Source organism: Hibiscus syriacus, unplaced genomic scaffold (assembly GCF_006381635.1).
Source record: "Hibiscus syriacus cultivar Baekdansim isolate YM2019G1 unplaced genomic scaffold, ASM638163v2 tig00000738_pilon, whole genome shotgun sequence".
In the NCBI taxonomy this organism is placed as follows: Eukaryota; Viridiplantae; Streptophyta; class Magnoliopsida; order Malvales; family Malvaceae; genus Hibiscus; species Hibiscus syriacus.
In genome coordinates, this window is record NW_024061816.1 from 1,243,905 (window position 1) to 1,262,165 (window position 18,261).

Sequence of the window (18,261 nt, forward strand, 5' to 3'; positions counted from 1 at the left end):
TTAGCACCCCTACAACACCCAAAATTGATACTTTTTTAATTATAAATTGTTTCTATTTATTGGAAATTTAAAAATATATTTAATTCATAATCATGTTATTTCAAATTTATTAATATAATTGTAATAAAATCTATTAATTTATATATATATATAAATAAGATATTTATTTATTTAGAAATATCAGAAAATGACTTCTAGGTGTCTTAAGACAGCTCTTTTCTTCGATATTAAAAAATAAATAAATAACTAAAACATTTTCTTAAAATAATAATAAAATAAAATTAAACATATATAGTTCATAAATAGGATTTTTATTTGATATATACATATATTTATATGATTAGAATAAAATAAAACTAAAACATTAAATTAAATATATATTAAAATTAATAAAAACGAAATTAAATTAGAAACAGTAAAATTAAAATCAAATAACTGAAATATAAGATATGGAAATTAAAGATATTAATTTGAAATTTTATGAGAAATAATAGTTAATAGTGTAATTTATCCTAATTAATTATTTGGGATTAAAATATTAGCTATTAAAATTACAGTGGCTAAATCGGCTATTTTACCTAAAATTTATACTAAGGATTAAATCATAAATTAAATAAAATTCATAGACCGAATTAAAAAAATAGAAGTTGATTTCAATGACCAAAATGGAATGTTACAAAACTCGGATGGCTGCGGGTATGGTTATTCCAATTTTACAAAATTACAAATATACTCCTTCCCAAAACGGCGTCGTTTGGAAATGGGTATTTATACCCGAATATGGCTGGCCCTACGGGCCATTCTCTCATTTTTTTCCTTTCTCTCTTCTCTCTCTAACTGAGAGAGCTTAGAAGCTCTCTCGCCTCTCTCTTATTTTCCCTCATCGGAGGGAAACCAGAAGGCGGCCGGTCTGTATCTGGCATCGACTACCGCCGCCGGCCACCGTCAATGGTGACCGGAAAATTACATATCTACCTCAAATTGAAGCCCGAATTTTCCTAAAGCCAAATCCGAGGATATTTTAGCTTAGATCACTACCAAAACGTGTAGATCTAAGGTTCTTTACCTTCGACCTTTCGGTTTCAAAGACGTAGGGAGGCTCCGATGATAGCAGTTCCTTGGTAAGTCTCCTTTCCTCTTCTCCTTCTTTATTTGGCTGCTGTTGGGTGTTGTTGTTGCTTGTTTTTTGTCGTGGTTGTGGCTATTGATAGTCGTTGATTTCTCTTCTCTTCCTCTGTTTTGCTCCGTTTTCGTTTTCTTGTTGTTCTGCAGGTGGTCGATGGCTTTTATAGCCATCGACGGTGTAGCTCTCGGACCGGTCCCAAATGGCGACCCTAGGTGAGTCACCGGACTATAGTGGTGACTCACCATAGGGCTTCGACGTGAGGAGGGGCAGCTGGCTTTCTGGAAAGCTTGGTGAGGTGGCGTGGCACTGACGGCGGCGTGGCAGCAGCTGAAGCGTCAAAGTGGAGGTGGCGGCTGAGCAGAGGCGGCGGCTGGCCTTCTGGAAGATTGAGGCGGCTGAGAGCTAGGGTTTAGAAAACCCTAGCTGAAACTCTAAATTGGTTTAGGGTTTCAGTTGGGCTTCCAGATTTGTAATTGGGCCCTAATTTTGGCATGTTTGTAATAATAATAATTTTAATAATAATAATAATAATAAATAAAATAATAATAATAATAATATCAATAAAAAAATGGGTAAAAAAAATAGTATCTTTAGTAACTATGTGAATAAAATTAAAAAAAAACTTATTCGAGTGATTTTTTTAACTTAAACGAACCCAAATAAATGAAACATCACCGAATATTATATTCAAATCAAACAAAACATTTTAATTTTTGCATTGAGATCAGCACAGTAAAAATGACATGTCAAACATTAACGGGTTAATTCAAATAATGAGCAGTTTAATATCTCTTAAGAAGACTATGAATTTATCTATCAAAACTAAGTATATGATATAAATCGATCTAAAGATGAAAACCTAGAAATCAAGATGGAAAAAGAAAATGACCTGCCAAACCCTATGTTGATCCCTAACATATCGAGTAACATCTATGTATTTTTATAAGACAATAATTGTCATTATCAAAGTTCCATCTTAATGGAACATGAAAACGAATGTAGCAAGTAAAGTTATTTGTCCACTTGCCCAAGTTGACATATAACAACAAAACAAAAAACTCAAATGTCCAACAAAAAAACTTGAATCCTTCGCCATATTCAACATTTGCAAATAGCAATTATCCTATACAGAAAAAAAGTCTTATTCCTCCATACCTAAACAGGAAAAAGAGAGAATGAACTCGATTCAAATAATTTAATATTTTTAAAATATGATAATTACATCTCCTAACATCTATAACTGAAAACATGTTAAATAAATGAAAGTAACTTTCAATTAATCAGAATTTTCGAAAATATAAATCTATTGACTGACCTTTATTGACTGACCTTAGTAGTAGAGTGGAATATCATTTTTTTAAGAATTTAAATTCGAACAATCAGTTTTATAAAATATGTGCGTTATCTGAATAAATATTATATTATAATCAGTAGAAAGTAGAATTCTCGGAAATGGTAAGAAGTTCCTCCAAGTAATCCGTACCTAAATCCTCAAACACCACCACATTTTCCATCTTCACAATCTCCTTCTCTTTCCTCACCTTCTTCATCTTTTTCATCATCGTAGCCATCCCCTTTTTGCTCTTCAATGAGTGCCTTTTCTTCATCGTCAAAACAGGCGAACAACCATGTTCGAATCTATAGTTCATTTCTATAAGCGATTCGTAGACTTTATCCATGGGGAAATTGAGTACAGCCATGGAACCCCTCATCGCCAATGCAGCTCGATCATACGCTAAAGCAGCAGTCTCGGCTGTATCAAAGGTTCCAAGCCAAACCCTAACACCATTCCTCGTAGAATCCCTTATTTCAGCTGCATATTTCCCCCATGGCCTTCTCCTCACTCCTCTATAACAAACCTCTTCTTCATTCGCTTTCGAGTTCACTTCATGGTCGTCTCTAGAGCTGTTATTATTAACCGACTCGGTATCGAAAGAGCTCGTCATTGGAGCTTGGTTCAAGACTCCGAGGAGAAGCATCTCCTCGGAGTCGTTTTCGTTGAAGGGAAGAGCATGGTTATGAGAGTGAGTGAAGGAGGTTGATTGAGAAACATAGGAAGAAGATGACTCAGATGAGAATTGAGAATTTGGGTATTGGAAATATGTAGAATCCATGTTTATTTCACTTTGAATAAGGTGATTTGTGTGATATATATAGGGGGATTGAAATGATGACAAGGTCATAGAGGATGAAAAAGTGGTGAAATACATGAATATACACACAGGGTTTTTCAAAGAAGCATTATTTGGTCGTTAATTGAACTCTCGAATGAGGTAGCTACACGTGAGTCAAAGGATCAAATAGGCCATGGCGGCCAGGTCATACCATTTTTTTTCTTTCAAAATGAGTCGTCAGCTTGATTATTTGGTCGGTAGATAAAGGGTTTCCCTCCCACTTGACATTAGAAGCTAGCAAAGGCGGGGACAATGGGGGATGCTGCATCTTACTGCCTATATTGTCCACTGCCATACCAATGCTTGGATACTTGTGCATCTTAGTGTCTATCAAACTCTGAATTTTTTTTTGGAATTTCTCAAATATTTTAGAACTCTATATTTTTTTATCAACTACAATCTATTAACGTTATATTTTAACGTAATAGTGATAGACTCACGTAATTTATTATTAAATTTATTATCTGATAATTAAATTTATCTAATTCGACAATCCATAGATAATTATTATCACCATAAATTAGATACTAATTCTAAGAGTACGTACATAAGTTATCATGTAACACTGAAAAAGAAGATTCTTTTACTTCGGTTCAACCTCTCAATTGGTCATCTCCTTCATCCCACCAAACTACCATATATAATTCTTTTGTCTAAATAAAAGAAAAATAAACCACTAAAATACCACAATCTTATTAATTTTTAGTAAATGAATGTGAAGCATCTAGAAAATGTCAAATCAAATTGAAGATGATAATATAATGTACCTAGATTTATGTATTTAGTATTTGTTTTAAAAATAAAAGATTTTAAATTTAATTCTAATCCTATTTGGAAGGGAGAAAAAAATAAAAACTTTAGAAAAAGACAAATATTCTTAATAAATTTAGAATCTATGATCTACAAAAATATAAAAGAAAAAAATGACGTTCAACCAGTCAAATATATTTACTCATAATTTCTTAAATTCTATATATCTTATAATTCTACTTAAAATATTTAGAGTAATGTGACACAGTGTCCACATTTGTTAAGCAACTCCACCGTCGTTATATTTACTCATGATTTCTTAAAATCTACTTTGTTTCATTTATATTGTCCATCATTGATATTTTACGTAATTCTAGAAAGGAAAAATGTGTATAAGAAATGTGTTGTATTAATATCTATTGGAATATTGCAGGACTTGTTTCAAGATGCAAGGAAAGAGTTCTTTAATTCATTGCTTCGTTAACAAGAATTCTGCTCAACACAGCATTCAATTCTGTTTTTATACACAGCTTTAGCAATACAGAAAACCTCCTAACTGGTTAACAAACTCATAACAACCTAGCTTCCAGACTAACTTCTAGAACCTGGACATGCATGAGCTGCATGCTTATGTATGGCATTACACAAGCACACTCTTTATTCATGTGAGCCTGCATCATTCTCTCAACATTCTCCCTACTTTCTCAACCTTCTTAATGAAAAGATGAACACTTGAATCGAAAGTGCGACGCCTCCTTCCGTTCGACTTGAATCGAAAGTGCCGATGCTTCCTTCCGTTCACTTGAATCGAAAGTGTCGATGCTTCCTTTCATTCTTCTTATTCACCTTCATTTCTTTTTATTCACCTTCATTTCTTTCTTCTTCACCTCTTATACAAGGCTCCTTGACATATATATATATTCTCATGGACACTTGGCTGTGAAGCTTTTAAGTCCCATGACACTTTGAGATAGAAGCAACAAATCATGATGATGCACAATCCAAAAAAGGCAGCAATGCAACAGCGTGCAACACATCCACAAAAAAACTAGTACGAACAAAATTTATTTCCAATGACAGCAAGAAATTGAACTCCCAGCAGACTCTAAATGTAAACAAACTACTCAAAAAACTCTTAACAATTGACCATACCATTAGCTTTCAAGATGTGATCCTGCTTCATGTTTAACGTGTAAAGGTGTAACGTCTTAATCCCATTAGCTAAAATCTTGCGACACATTTCTATTCCAAGGTGAATCTCAAAGGCTTTGACAGCTTCATCGTTGTCCTTGATAGGCTCTAAGGCAACAGTAATCTCATCATAAAACAATTGAGTAACAATCAGATCAGCTCCTACATCAACCTTTCTCTTCAAGTACGCAAGATCGTTCTGATAAGCTTCTGGTGTCGCCACACCGTTATCTCCTATAGCATCGAGATGAGCCTCTGGATAACCGGCAACCGTTATGCCAGAGTAGTCACCATATTTAGCTCTAATATGTATAACCAGATCAAGGGCACATGCGAAGCTGGACAAACTTGTCCTGGCCATGAGGAGGATCGCCTCGAAGGGTGATAACGTTCTGAATGCCATTGGACTTGATGATCTCAAGAGCATGGTCAAGCTTCTTGACAGACATGTTGGTGCAAGTGAGATGCATCATTGTTTCAACACATATGATGTTTTGCACCTTGTTAACAATGTACAAAGTGAAATCCACCGTCGAACCACTTGTACCCCACGTGATGTCGCAAAAAGACAGATTATGAGCCACCATTCGATCCATCATTTCAAACAGGTTCTCCACTCCATCCTCAGTCTTTGGAGGGAAGAACTCAAAGGAAAACACCACTTTCCCTTGGTTTTGTGGCGAAGATTGGATCTTTTCAATCACCTTCATCTTTAACATGATCTAGGACTCTCAGTGCCAACAACACAAGTGCAGGGGCTTTGGGGATCAAGTGAGAGATGTGAAGCAGTCACGATAGAGCCAGCGAACTCCATGCAGCGCAAGAAAAAACAAAGTCAGGACCGTTTGGCGAATGATACCATAGTGGAATATTGCATGACTTGTTTCAAGATGCAAGGAAAGAGTTCTTTAATTCATTGCTTCGTTAACAAGAATTCTGCTCAACACAGCATAAAATACTATTTTTATACACAACCTTAGCAATACAGAAAACCTCCTAACTGATTAACAAACTCATAACAACCTAGCTTCCAGACTAACTTCTAGAACCTGGACATGCATGAGCTGCATGCTTATGCATGGCATTACAAGCATGGCATTACACAAGCACACTCTTTATTCATGTGAGCCTGCATCATTCTCTCAACAATATCATTTTATCCTCGTAAAGTTAAATTTTACTTTGTTTGAAAAATTCAAAAGGTAGAAAAGAAAATGTGCACAGTAAAAATTGTTGATTTTTTTAAAGAAAAAAATTTAATAGACACTTTTATAACACAAAAGAAACAAATTTAATAGGATACAGATAATATATATTTTATAATTATATCTAAAACATTTCGAGTAAATGTGACACGTGGCTTCATTCAGCAAACAAAAGTTGGAGGTTTTTTCGAGGGTTTTGTGTATGTGGAGTCAATTTTCCTTTGTGGATTAGCCTATTATAGGCATTAAGATTAAAGCTTTAAATATATAAAACCCATAATGGAAATGTTGAGTATTTCAAACTTTCTTCCAAAACAGCAAGTAACTTTATGGGTAAGTATACAAATGCTCTCCTTATTATTAATTGTTACTTTGTTGAGTCTTTCGACTATTACAATTTAAAAATAATCCACTAACTATAAAGTGTTGTTTTGTTAAGTTTATCAACTATTAAAAGTTACAAAATATTCACTCGACTATTCATATGTTTCAAACTCGTCCTTTTCCATTTTAAAAATCGATGGTAGTCTAAGCATGACTCTAGCATGCTAATTGAGATATGATCAAATCTGATCTCATAATCTCAAACGACAATAATATTCCAGTTAACGTTAAGCTTATATGACCGTCAAAATTTTAACAAAAAATGACGAGTTTGAAACATATGAATAATCGAGTGACCATTTTATAACTTTTAATAGTTTGGAGTCTCAACAAAATAGCATCTTATAGTTGGGGGACTTATGTCTACTTTACCATTAATTTATAAGGGTTTGTTTGGTTTCCATTGTAAAACTATTTTGGTTGCACGAGTGGGAGTGGGATTTAGACACAATCATTTAAGACGAAAGAAGCGGTCTAAACAAGAACATTTTTCTTCAGTCAAAATAATTTCCATTCAACATTTTGCTAGCCATTTGCCTTGATAAGATTTTCAGGAAACGAATTTTGAAGAATGTGCTTGGAACAATTCCGATTTGTTAAAGATTTATTTAAGTAAAAGTCTACAAAAAAGTTTAAATTTTTAAAGAAACTTAATATATGATATTATAAATAGAATATATAATTAGGGGTGTTCAAACTTCGATTTTAAACGAATTAATCAATTAAATTGAAGTTTTTTTTATTAATCTGTCAGTTAATTTTATGTTAACTTTTTATTAATCTGTCAGTTAATTTTATGTTCAGGCAGTTAACTATTAATGATTTTTCAAATTTTGATTATCTATTATTGATTAATTTGAATCGTTTAATTAATCGAGTTAATTGAAATTATTAAATATTTAATATTATATATATTACTTAGACTTTGGAGTGTTTAAACTTAGGTTTTAACTAAATTAATTGATCAAATTATTTAAACTAAAAAACACTAAATATTAAAAATATATTATTTATAAATTTAGATTAATTTAATTAATGACAAATTAATCAAACTTTGAAAAAAATCTTAATTCATAAATTTTACGTCATTCGATCCGAACAGTTAACCAAACCGATAGATTGAACAAACATATTTTACATCCCTTAGTTTAATGTAGTCGTTCTCTTATTTAGACCGAACATAGTTTCTTATTTATTTTCCTTAATTTTTATTCAAAATTACATATTAATTAAATATGAAAACTGACAGGTTGTTGCTTGACATACTAGCAAGCAGCAAGTTGGTCCTTTTTGGGACACCCATCTCCTAGGCGGCGCGGTCAAAAAATGCTAGTCGGTATTGTTTTTCACACTATTTGCGAGAAAAATAAAAATAACCGGATTAATTATACCTTTCTTTTGGTCTACGAAATGATAGATTGGAGTATATCAATTAGATACTGATATGTATCAATGTATGATCATATAGATATCGAGCACGAACAAGTCCCGAAACGATTATCAAGTCAAGATTCAATCGAAAGAGATGAAAGTATAAAAGTGGATTGGAACTTAGTGAGGCTCAGGTGAATGCATACAAGTTAGTTTATGATGTTTAATGGAAATAAGACTTGCGACGAGTCTATTTCCTATATTAGAATGCATTAATTTATGATCATAGGCATATGTTTGATTTGGGTATATGTGATATATATTACAATATGTGTTAAATGATTGTGTGAATACATGTATTATGATAAGTATAGGAATTAATATGAATGGTCTATATGATTGCATGGGAATGTGAAATAGGTTATATGATAGGTGACCATACATGTTAATAGTATACGTGATCAATTATAAGAATCAATATAATAGATTTATATGATTATATGAGAAAGGTGATGAGTTAAATAAGATTAGACTATCGAGTAATATGAGAATAATATATTAGTGAAAGGAATTGAGTATAAATGATAATACCAAACCATAAGATAAGTATTTACTTATAGGATAATATGATAATATATGAATATAAAATATAACTTTATGAGAAAGAATTTGGTGTTATATGATTTAGGTATGAAAATGATCTATGTGTAAGTAAATTACGTGATTATGTGACTATGTGTGAAATAGAGTAAACTAGGTAAGTATAAGGTATGTAAATATATTGTTATGGAACAAAGTATGTAATAATACAATGTTATTTGAGTTATTTAACAATAAGTCATAAGATTACATGCATATGAAACGTAAGTTATAAGGTAAGAAAATATGGGCTTACATGTATTTGCGGATATATATATATATATGAATAAGGTATGATATATGTTTATGTAAAACCATGCAAAGTGATAGGAGAAGGGAACTACATGATTATGTGATCATATGAGAATGAAATAAAGAGCCATGTGATAAATGCCATGAGATATATGAAAGAAAAAGTATATGTGATAAGTTAAAGTGAATCATATGATTATATAAAGATGTTCTACGTGCAAGTGATCTACGTGTATGTGTGATTTATATGGAAATGAACTACTTGACTATGTGTGATCTTATAAAAATGTAATAAAAAGACTATGTGTATATGTGAATGTGTGATAACATAAAGATTAATGCCCATGTTATGTGTCATGAGAGCTAGAGGTATAGTTGGCATGCCAAGAGTCGAGGGTCTACGCGGTCCTTCGGGATATATATGTATTCTTCGGAACATGTGTGAGGTCTTTTGAGACACATACTTGATCCTTGGCATATGTATATAATTCTTAAGGAATGATATGTGGTCCTTAGGGACAACCTTATATGGAACTTCGGTGCATTTCTACGCGGCACTACGGTGCAATTCTACGTGGCACTTCGGTGCATTTATACGAGCTGTGGTGACATCATTAGTGCACAACCTCTGTAAACTCTCATATCTATAGTTCTCAGAAATGTACATGGGCTAGACAAAGATATAACAATAAATATATTACATGTGAAAAATATGCTTTTGTGATATATGTTGATATGTGTATTGCACGAGTCATATGATGATATGTGTATTGTTTGGTTACACGAAGCATATGTTGGTTAACAAGGTTAAGTTCAAGAGGATATGATCAACACATATAAATGATAGTAATATGGATAGTGAAATAAGGCTAATGATAAAAATGATGAGTGAGGAATATATGTGTGTATATGTAATGATATATATATTGCATATGGGATTTGTTACATGAATAAGGGTATGAGTGATAGTAGTAATGGTTCATACATGATTACAAGATATAGTTTATATTTTATGTTTATTGCTTCACTAAGTCATCGACTTAGCGTGTGATTGTTTCACACGTAGGTTACCAAAGTGAGAAGAGTAAAGAGCAATGTGGAGCAAGACAGGTCAGTTATTCTTACCAAAGGTCAGATCAGAAGAAAGGTGAATAATATGTATTTTAATACATAAATTTCTAGTTGGCATGTATTCAAGATAATATATTGTATAAGCTCTGAATAGTTCGATAAAGGTTTTGAATAAGTTATATGTAATAATAAATTTTAAATTACTCACTATTTTATACAAGTAAAGGTTTTTGAAAAGTCAATGTGACACTTCGGACTCGGATCCGGGTCGGATACGGGTTGGGGTGTTACAATGTGACCCAGAGGCATTCCAAGTACTTTTAGGAGTAGACTAGTTGGACGTAGGCTCTAGTGCTATGTGACCCCGAAGGCATCCTAAGTACTAGGTAATGAGGGCCTTTCTAAATGAAGATTCCAATGCTAAGTGATTCGAGTATTATCTAGGGTAACTTAGGTACTATCGAGGGGTGTGAGTCTCGGGATACTAAGTGACCCTCCGATTACACCACGATGCCTAACTTTGACTATGTGTAAATGTACTTGCATATTCATATTTATACTTATTCGTAAACTCATGTAATGAATGCATATATTATGTTAGGGTTATTTATGTGGTATTGAGCTTGTGAGCTCAACATTCGAAATATGTTTCCATCCACATGTTCTTAGGAGAATGGGTCGAGGAGCTATCACCAGCTCATGACTTTCAGCTTGGATCTTTCTATCATAGTATGTCTTAGATACATATTAGTTTGCATGTATTTCACAGAGACCTTATTTGTATTTGAGTTATAACTTTATTTATCAAACTTATGTATTTTGGATTTACCGATGGTGCTCATATTTTTGTAAACATTGTATTTAAATGTTTAAACTCGTTTTTATATTATGGATTTTCGATTTAATCATGTTGAGTATTGTTTTAAAAGAAAATTTTTGGGTTAGCCATTTTGGTGGTCCTGTGTAGTGTTATAGTCCTTCGATCTTTATGTCAGATCGAATTAGAGCGTTACACCTAGTATGAATTAAACTTGGGTCATTTACATGAGAAACAAATCACTCAACCATTAAAGTAAGCTAGTCATTTGGGTAAATTTCATCACATTTTGTATTTAACTTATATAACAATATCACCATGAATTTAATATTTTTCAATCATTATAAGATTCAAATATGAGACACTTTAAATTAATGACTGAAAGCTTAGCCACTCAACTATAATATAATATTTTTATTATAATGAACTTAATACTTTTTTATATTATTATTAAATTAAAAGACTATTTTCACTTTATTTAGAAAAAAATAATTAAATAATTTATATATATTTATAAAAGTTATATGAAATCATTATAAAAAGTATATTTATAATATTATAAAAATATTTACTTAGTTTTTAAAATAATTTTAATTATTTGTTTGAAATTATATTATTTTTAAATTATATATTTAATTTTAAATAATTTAAAACTATCCCTTTGATTTCGTATAATATTATTAAACATTAAATATATATTTTAAAAATTATATTATTTCAAATAAATAATTAATATTATTTCAAATGAGTAAATAATATGATTTTAAAATTAAATAAATATTTTAAAATTTATAATATTATAAATATACTTTTTAGAATAATTTAATATAAATTATCTCATAGTTGGTGACATGTGTCGCCATTTAATTGATTGAATAAAATTAATTAAAATATCAACGGAGAAATAGAAAGATAATGTGGAAATTAAATAAATAAAAAAAATTGACATGTAATGCCACATCAGTATTTTCGTTAATGATTTTGAAAAAAAAGATAAAATTTAGGTAATAAAACGAAATAAAAAAGATAGTGTAAGTATTAAACTTATAATTTACCCTTTTAATATTTACTTAAAAGAACAATACAATTAGTGATGTATTTCTGTGTGTCGCTTTAATGGTATGTAACGTACGCTATAGACCCATCTTAATTTAAAAGGAAACAATACTAGAAAAACCGTTAATGGAAAAGAATAATCCCATAAATATTGTTAGGATTAATATATAATACAATATCAGTAAAAAATAATTCCACAAACAATATTGAGATTAAGGAACAAATAATTCTAATAAACATATAATTTATACAACATTTGATCTACACTAGAATGTGTTTGAAGAAACAAATGCAAAGAAAGTCGAAAATGTCAAGCCGTCGAAGACTACTGTACATAAGATGATGATTCTTCACATAAAGTCATTTCGGTGAAGGAAAAATTATTAAATAAATAAATAAAGAAGTGTCATTTTTAAATATGTTATTTTTAAATATAAATAATTCCATTGTGCATGTTAAATTTTGACTACAGAATAATTATTAAAATTAATAATTCAATTAGGTTCTGTAGATTCAATCAAATGGACTAGTGCACCAAAGAAATGACAGTTAACCAAAACCCTAAACTCTTAACCAACTTCTAACAAACTCATGCATAAAGGGAGAAAAGTATGCACGTCACCTAGACTATACACCAACATTCCCCCTACAACAGAACCTTTAAAACTCCATTTTAAAGTTTAACAACCTCGTTGCATAGAAAAGAGACAAACGGAAAACTCTTATCCTTAAGCTGGACAAGCAAAAACTGTCGTCTATGCATAAAAAACAAAGATGAGGACAAAGGCTTCGTCATCACATCTGCAACCCGTTCACAAGCTAGGACCTCATGAACTTGCTATTTGTCAACTGCAACAATCTCCCCTACATAAAACAAATCAAGTTCCACATGCTTGAAATTCGAGTGAAGAACCAGATTAGCACACACCGCCACAACACTCGAGCTATCACACCAAAGCGTAGGGCGACCATGAGGGACAACATGCAACTTTTCCAACAAAGACTCGAGCCAAAGAAGTTCAACAGTTGCACAAGTAACACTACGATATTTCGCTTCTGCTGTGGAACGACCAACCACTTATTCTTTGCGAGAACTTTTAGAAACAAGATTCCCTCCAAAAATAGATGCAATAACTTGTAGTGGAGCGTCGATCCTCAACATCCAACCCCCAGTTTGCATCAGTAAACCCAGTCAAAGCAAGCCGAGAGGAATCTGAAAAACACAGACCAAAATCAATCATACCCTATAAATAACGCAGGATCCGCTTCACAGCCTGAAAATGAACATCAAGAGGAGCTTGTATAAACTGACACACTCGATTAACAACAAACACTATTCTGGTTGAGTGATCACAACATACTGTAACGCACCAATGGTGCTCCTAAACTGTGCACTATTATCAAGAGGAGAACTCTCATTTGCAGAGAGTTTGCAATTTGCCACTATAAGAGTAGAAAGTCCTTTTGCATTTGCAAACCTATTCTTATGCAACAATTCTCCCACATATTTTTATTGACTCAACGCAATACCACCAGACTCATAGCAAACTTCAACACAATACTTGGGAAAAAATGTAGCCAAGATCCTTCAAACTGCTTATTTAGTTGCTCAACAACTGAGTGAATCGCACTCTCACTATCACTAGTGAGGATTATATCATTTACATAAACCATTAAATATACTACATGATTAGTAGTCTTCCTAACAAATAATGAGGAATTAGACTTAGCTAACACAAAATGCTCAGCCTCTAAAAATTGCTTTAGTATTTCGAACCATGCCTGAAGAGCTTGTTTCAGGCCATAAATCGCCTTATGTAACTTATATACAAGGTTGTCATCACCCTTCTCATAGCCAGATGGATGTGTCATGTACACTTCTTCAGTCAAAATACCATTTAGACCAGCACTGGAATAATATTAACAGCTAGATAATGAAGATGATTAGTTTTGCCATATACGATGAAATGAAAAATATCGAAGATTTGTCTGTTCCAAACCATACACCCTACTTTCAACCCCCCTTGAAAGGATAACCACATCCCTAGGATCTTAAGCCTATTGTGTTTCATCAGACTCAATTACTCATCACAGAATCCAGTAAAGCTATATTTGAAGAATTAAATCAAATCAAGTAAACATGCTGGGAAGTAACCAAGTATCCTGAATTGTCTCGTTTAAAAATGTTACACGACGTGTTTTACATTCAGATTAATAGATGACCGACCAATGATTTCAATTTGTTTTCTGGATAAGAGTTAACAGGAAAGCAGAAGCGTTTAACCAAGACATTGTTGACAACGGCGGTCCCCACTGGCTCCAACAGAATGCCGAATGCTGATTTTCTCAGTAGAATACTTTTGCTGAAGCCATTCAAAAGCATTCATGTCAAGTTTTCCTGAAACAGATTTCCCTTGCTTCCTACGGATTTGCTGCTCCCGAACAGAAGCCCATAGTTTTTCAATGGCATCCCGTTGTTGAGATGTAAACCTTGCTACATTGTCAAATGCATGCTTTACCAATATGTCTATAACCGTCTGGCACCTAAGAAGAATACAAGCAATTAATCTCCTAAATAAAATCAACATAAGCAACAATCTAAAAGCAGAGTTCCCTATCCTTTAATTAGCAGCACCAAACAATGAACACTTACCATGGTGTTTTATAACGCCGAGCGGCAATCTCCAAACAAGAAATCAAGGCTTCTCTCTTTGACTGAAGAAATCTCTTAGTGTCTTCCTCATCTTTCCTGCTCTTAGTTGTCACATCTTTCTTTCCTTTTGCTCTATCATCTTTTTTCCCAGATCTAGGAATTAGAGCATCGAGCCCAAATGGATCAGAATCATCCTTGTTATTTGCTTCGGCTGAAGAAACTATAGCTTGTTTGGCATCCTCATCATTGCCAGTTTCTGTCTCATCTTTCAGGGTAGCAGCTTCATCCATGTCATCCTCCTCAGTCGCAAATGGAAGGCTACATATTTCATCTTTTATTTTACTAGCTGTTTTTGAAAACTGTAACAAAGTTCAGAAACAACACATAAACGCACAATCAATAACAAATTTTGTATGAGTAGGAAATGGGAATCAGTTTAAACAGGACTGTCACAGCATTTTAGTCAAGGAAATAACCTTCAACAGAAGTCAATGATATTTTCAAGATCTACATTTTACAGTAATAAAAATACACTACAATACCACTTAAACCGTTCCAATATCCCCAACTTCTGCCAAAAAATAAACCAGACACCAGCATCACTGCATATAATTGTCTCATGTTTGTGAAGATAATGAACTCAGAAAAATGAATAATTTGTGACTGACAGTGCCGTGACTACAAAACATACTAAATGTAAAAGTAAAGTTCGTACCACAAAGCTATCATCAGTTAAAAAGTCATTCGCCATCACTGCCCTAAATGTCCAAACAGTCAGCTGGTTCTTCTGCTTCTTGTGTAGGCACTGCAAGGAAACAAAAAATGAGAATCTGCTCGAGTGAGAAATCCTTATATTTGTAATACAAACAAAAATCATACTTCAGCTGCATCTTGTGCTGCGGTGAACAGCGAATGATAATCGCCTCGCACTGAAGAATCAGTACAAGAAGCTGTTGATGACATTGCAGCCTCCAATATAGCAAAAAAATGTTCACTAGTTCCGGCCTTCACGCTTCCAGACTGTACCAACTGTATGGCAAGCTTTGAAGCCTTAGAAAACTTGGTGGGATTCTTGATATGTGATGCAATCTTCTGCATTGCCTCAATAACTTGTGTCTCTGAGGCGTCTGTTGTCATCTTAAATCTCAAGCGTTTTTCTAATACAGCAGCTGGGAAGTACAATACATAACTAATCAGCTACTTCCGGAGAGAGTTTAGCCAAAAAGAAAAATAACTTTCAGGGGGAAGTCGTTGAGACTTGACTAGAGACATGCACTATTTATTATTCAGTTGAAGAAAAAAGAGACCATATAATAAAAGGAATACACCACCATATGCAGAAAACTATACATATACATCCTTCTATAAATTGAAACCAATACAATTAGAATTGATTTATGTTATTAAACATAGCCGAATCAATCTGCCGACTTACATCCTTCTTGCTTTCCATTTCAAATTTCAGAACACCAAAACACAAGGAACTCAAAATTTCATCTCAGTTTGCTCCTAGTCTCTCATAAACCAACGAATAAAATGCTAAGATAATTGCATGTTCACAAAACCCAAGGTTATATTTAATTATCTTTCTCAAAGCACTTTCTTCCAAATTGCAATACATATTAACCTAATGCATAATAACAAAATTACTTTCAAAATTCAAGCCCCTATAATCCCTAACCCGGAAATAATTATACCCCTGCTAAAAAACCAAAATTTGAACTGAATTATGCTGCAAAATCCCAAAATTATCATCTAAAATCACATTCTTACCATGCAAAAATTAAAAACCCATTTCAATTTCCACTTCATAGTAGCAAATAAACTTGCAGCAAATGTAATTCAAAATCAAACAAAAGACATAAAATTATATGAACCCAGAAAAGAAAAAGAATTCATCGAATTATGGGTGGGGTTTACCTTCAGGATTAGATTCACTAGGCTTAGGTCTCTTGAGAGCACTTTTCAGAACTGGGGTTGGAGAAGCTTCCTTGTGATTGGTGCTACTACTTGTCTTCAAAGAAAAAGAATTTTGATCATTGTTTTTTTTGGCTTCGTGTTTTTGTGCTTCTTCGTTTTCTTTTTCTTCTAGTTGCTGGTGATGAGATGGCGGTGGTAATCCTTCGAATAGATTGTCGCCCATTTTCTCTCGACTAATCTGCAACTTTTCTTCCTTCAAATGATTCTTGTCTATAAAACTCAGAAAGTTTCAAGATTTTTCCTTTGAATTCTATAGAAATACGCAGGGGAAAGTTTTCCCCTTTCTTCTTCTCCCCCTTAAAAAAAGGTAAACTATCTAAATGGTCAATTTTGTTTCATAATCATTCACTTTTGCTCACTACATTAAAAAATAATGTTTCTTTTCACTTATATTATTGATTTATAATATTTTAATCTCTAAAATATTAGATATTATTGATTAAAATTCAAAAACATTAAATGATAATTATAACACCCTAATTCGGTCTGACTCGAAATCTGAAAGATTTGAATATTATATGACACCACCTAAGTGACTAACCATTTTTTAAAAAACGTTCGTCATATTCATAGTTTAAACCATAATTAAAAACATAATAAAATCTAAAAGTATAATATGTTTAAAAAATGTGGGGAGCTCCCATAAGTATATTCAAAATATATAAATTCAAATAGAGTTTACGACTCAACATGATATAAGGGTCTATGATAATACATGCCCACTATAATTACTCGAGACGTATTTTGGAATAGTTCTAGTCTGAAATATGCAAGTTGACGATGAGCTCCTTGATCAACACCTAAGAACATGCACACAGAAACACATTTCGAACGCTGAGCTTACGAGCTTAGTGCCACACAAATAACACAACTATACTACATGCATTCAACAAACAAACATGCCATAAGTATAGTTACGAACATAAGAGTACATTCAACACACAACGAAAGCAAGCATCATGATGTAGTTCGGGGTCACGATAGCATCACAAAACTCACACCACTATTTGTTTACTGAAGGTACCTTAGGTAATATCTGGGTCACATAACATCAACATCTCACTAGTATCTCAGGCTAGGTCTGGGTCACAATGCATCGACCCTTGTCAAGCTAGGATACCCCTCTAAGGTACTCAGAACACGTTGAGGTCACATAGTATCATCATGACGTCCAACTAGCTTTTTAAGTGCTCATGCACTAAGTTGGATATATTTCGATAATCATTTACTATACTAGATGATTGTCGTACACAAGCGACTCGAGTGTCCTTGTCGAGTATCAAACAAGGCATAAGTCTTATGGAATCTTACCTCATAAATATCTTATGTTATCACACAATTATTAGTGTTCTCACTTGCAAGCTTTTATTAAGAAGTTTCCCATTCAACCCTAACCCTTACCCGAGTCCTTTGATTAGAGCAAGGTTTATGGCCTTCACTTTTATGTCGGTATTGATACTCAGCCAAATGGTATCGATACTACTTTCTCTTAGGGATTCGATACTACCCCAAGTACCGATACCAAATCAGCATACTAAAATCTAAGACGTTACTTAGTATCGATACTCCTACCTAGGGTATCGATACTACTC

At 32.9% G+C, this 18,261-nt stretch overlaps 2 protein-coding genes and 1 pseudogene across 3 annotated transcripts; all 3 read right to left on the reverse strand.

Annotated features, from left to right (window-relative positions):
* Nucleotides 1–2,553: 2,553 nt before the first annotated feature.
* Nucleotides 2,554–3,242, reverse strand: LOC120212538 (ethylene-responsive transcription factor 1B-like). Of its 2 annotated transcripts, XM_039210822.1 has the most exons (2): nucleotides 2,702–3,242; nucleotides 2,580–2,669 (listed from the first exon to the last, which is right to left on the reverse strand). In XM_039210822.1, the coding sequence occupies exons 1-2, from the start codon at nucleotides 3,238–3,240 to the stop codon at nucleotides 2,618–2,620; spliced, it is 591 nt and encodes a 196-aa protein (XP_039066753.1). In that variant the 5' UTR covers nucleotides 3,241–3,242; the 3' UTR covers nucleotides 2,580–2,617. The 2 variants fall into 2 exon arrangements, with proteins under 2 accessions (XP_039066746.1, XP_039066753.1); XM_039210815.1 differs by having other exon boundaries at nucleotides 2,554–3,242.
* A 1,943-nt stretch (nucleotides 3,243–5,185) lies between these two features.
* LOC120213868 lies at nucleotides 5,186–6,006 on the reverse strand (annotated as a pseudogene).
* An 8,077-nt stretch (nucleotides 6,007–14,083) lies between these two features.
* LOC120213163 lies at nucleotides 14,084–16,891 on the reverse strand. Its single transcript, XM_039211310.1, has 5 exons — nucleotides 16,610–16,891; nucleotides 15,569–15,858; nucleotides 15,405–15,494; nucleotides 14,690–15,048; nucleotides 14,084–14,580 (listed from the first exon to the last, which is right to left on the reverse strand). Exons 1-5 carry the CDS (start codon nucleotides 16,830–16,832, stop codon nucleotides 14,316–14,318), a joined length of 1,227 nt encoding a protein of 408 aa, XP_039067241.1. The 5' UTR covers nucleotides 16,833–16,891; the 3' UTR covers nucleotides 14,084–14,315.
* Between the last annotated feature and the right edge of the window lie 1,370 nt (nucleotides 16,892–18,261).